This window comes from Eimeria mitis, genomic scaffold (genome assembly GCF_000499745.2).
Source record: "Eimeria mitis Houghton genomic scaffold, Emh_scaff79, whole genome shotgun sequence".
Classification (NCBI taxonomy): domain Eukaryota; phylum Apicomplexa; class Conoidasida; order Eucoccidiorida; family Eimeriidae; genus Eimeria; species Eimeria mitis.
In genome coordinates, this window is record NW_013575802.1 from 18,498 (window position 1) to 21,517 (window position 3,020).

General features: G+C 53.3%; 1 protein-coding gene across 1 annotated transcript in view; it reads left to right on the forward strand.

Annotated features, from left to right (window-relative positions):
- Window positions 1-682: 682 nt before the first annotated feature.
- The window catches only part of EMH_0067690 (UBA/TS-N domain-containing protein, putative), a gene marked incomplete at both ends in the record, with an annotated part of 3,066 nt that continues 728 nt past the window's right edge, over window positions 683-3,020 (forward strand). Inside the window, 6 exons of the mRNA XM_013501933.1 lie at window positions 683-842; window positions 945-985; window positions 1,270-1,518; window positions 1,742-1,885; window positions 2,269-2,340; window positions 2,546-2,736. Coding sequence (XP_013357387.1) covers window positions 683-842; window positions 945-985; window positions 1,270-1,518; window positions 1,742-1,885; window positions 2,269-2,340; window positions 2,546-2,736 — 857 coding nt within the window. The remainder of the gene's footprint in view (window positions 843-944; window positions 986-1,269; window positions 1,519-1,741; window positions 1,886-2,268; window positions 2,341-2,545; window positions 2,737-3,020) is intronic.

Genomic DNA, 3,020 nt, shown 5'->3' on the forward strand with positions numbered 1-3,020 from the left:
TTGTGTTGCGTTGTGGTGGGAGCGATCGCTGCAGGCGCTACTGCATGCGCATTCGTCAGCGCTTAGGAAATGTTGAAACAAGTTTTCTCCCTTCCAGCTTTTGAAGACTAAGCGTGCTAATCCGTTCACCTTTTGTTGGAATCAACAGGGATTTTGCCCACTGGGTGGCGCAGTCTCGGCGGAAAGGCGTCTGGCCTACAGGTAGCCTGTGGTTTCTCTTGACTGAAATCTCATCATTTTCTGCTTTCGACGCTCACCTTTCCATTTTTAACCATCGAAACTGCTTTAATTCATTCTCTAAGTGCTTCTTAAGGCCTCGTGCCGGCCAGGGTTTTAGCCCAAATCTGGGGAAGTTATCGGCAGCATCTCCCTCCGGTTTCGGCCTTTTATCACATTTCTCTTTCTCTCTCCATAGAGGGGGAGTGAGAGGCGCCGCCTCTACGTAAGCGTCCCGGAATTGGGGGCCACGCAGTCGACCTTCTCAAGAAAACCTTCACTCTGAGGCAGACGCTGGCGACTGGCGGCTCTCTTTTGTTGCTTTGCCACAGCAGTCAACTACCTGAGCTTCCGACGGCCACCGTACCATACAGAAAAGTAGATAGCACCTTACTTGACTTCCTTACGTTACNAGCTGTAACGCAGCAGAAAGCGTAGAGCCTGACCGTTAGCGGCTGCGAATGAGATGGCGGAAATGAAGCACCCAGAAGAAACAACACCCCAAAACGACACAACGCCGACAAGGGAGGAGATTCCAGGGTCCGGAGGACACGCAGAAGATGCATCTCTGGCACCCAAGGCCGACTCCGCCGATTCCACCCAAGAGGCTGCGGCTGCTGTCCAGGGTAATTAGCTTGGCTGCTGCTCCTCGTTTCCCTGTAGAGCAAAACGCCGGTGTTGTGCGCTCCTAAACAGTTTTCATGGATGTGTGTTTCCCGTCTTTGCAGATGAAGATCCTCCAACCCTCACCTGCCTCGTCGATGTAAACGTAAGACCGGCGGTCCCTTTCGGGCCGCATAGCAGGAGCAGCCAAAGCAGCCGGACTAGATGGAACGGTCTGTATGACACCTTGTGACTGTTTAAAGCCACATCTGCATGAGCCCTCTGCGGAATATCCATGCAATAGTGGCTTTGAGCACACACGCGTGCTGGAGTGAGTGTTTGGTTGCCTCTTACTCTGTGTATTATCTCTGTCGGCGTCTCACTGCGTGAGCTTGTCTGCTTGTTAGCCTCTGAATGCTTACGTCTGTTTGCGTGCTGAGTGGGCGTCAGCTATTGGGGCAGCTGCAAGAGATGGGTTTCAGCGAGGCGCGGGCTGGACGTGCGCTGCTGGCAATTCGAGGAGGTCCCGTCACAGTGGAGGCGGCATTAGCGTGGATAGAAGAGCACGAAGAGGACTCAGATCTGGATCAGCCGTTAACTGCAGAGGAGCTTGCCTCTTACAAAGGCCCGAAGAAGACCCCTCTGACAGAGGAGGAGGCTCAGCGCCTCGCCTACGAACTCCAGAAAAAACTGAGGGAGGTCGGCTCCCGCTGCCCCTCAGGGTCTGGAAGCTAGAGTTTAGTATTTGGGGCTCTGGTTTCGAAGCTCATGCTCTCCCTACGCACATACGATCGGCTATCCACGAGCTTTGGGGCTGCTTTACCTTAGCTGCTGCAGCTTTGAGGCCTGCACGCATCCGTGGTGGCTGAGCTGGATGGAGAGGTATAGCGTGGTGCAGGCTTCGTGTTGATGTGGGTTGCAGGAACGCCAGAAGAGAGAAAAGCAGGAGGCAATCGAAAAGGAACGGCTCCGCCTCCAGCAATCCAGGGCAATGCTTGAGCAACAGGCCAAGCTGGAGGAGGAGACACGCAAGCGGGCGTTAGAGCAGCTACAGAGAGAGAAAGAGGTGCTATATATATATATATATATATATATATATATATATATATATATATATATATATATATATATATATATATACATAACCACTCAAGCATCAATGCATATCTTGCATGTGCATGCACATTTATGGTAGTTTCGTTAGGATTCTGAGGAAGAAGTGCATTTCGGCGATCTCCCTATATATTTCAGCGCCCTAGACCGCTACGCCTATTTGTCACTTTGCAGGGAACCTACAGAAGAATGCGTGCGAGTGTGTGTTTGACGCCTGTTTATCTCCTTGTCTGGGGCCGGTGTTTACAGTGTTTACAGTGGAGAGTTGCGTTTGCTGTTTGATGCTTAGGGGTGAGGGTTTAGGGCTTGTTTTCGTTTGTTTCTGCAACTGTGTAGGAGGCAAAGAAGGAGCGGGAGCGCCAGCGGGAGCTCCTGCGGCAAGACTATAGGGACCGATTTGGCTGCGAGGTTAGCGGCGCGCACCTTTGGTTGCGTTGGGCAGTTATAGCTTTGGAGCTGTATACAAACGGCATGAGGGTTGCGCAACAGCTGTGAAACGCGGGTGCTGGTGCTGGTACTGGAGCCCTGTCAGGGGTTGTGCTTGCAATGAACGAATAGAGGGGCGGTTCAGGAGCTGCAGCGTTTCTTTGGATATGCATTGTGCTGTGAGTAGATGCCTGAAGACCCGTCGCAGGCGGACCCTGAGGAGCGGCTGGCGAAGATGAGCGGCAAGGAGAAGGTGGCGTACTACAGCAACGCGCTATTCAAACGCTACAAGAAAGAAGACCCCCAAAAGCTCCTCGTGTGCCTCAACACACTCCGCCTCTACGTGAACAACGCCAAAGAGCACCCCACGGATCCCAAGTACCACCGCATCAGGCAAGCACGGCCACATAAGCAGCGGTAGCAGGTCCAACAGCACCAAGAGCACCGAGTCCTGCCGCTGCCCCTGTTGAGATCGGCCTCACGCGATCTCCTGCGCCGGTTGCGGCGCTAGGCAAGCTCCACCGTCGGAGACAATGAGCGAGAGCGCCTAACGTAGCCCTGAGGGCTGCGGCCCTCGCAGCTCGGACTGTCTCATTCGCATTGCTTATTCAGTTTTATAGCCTTCCGAGGATTAAGGGAGCTCAGCGCACAGCAAACTTCGT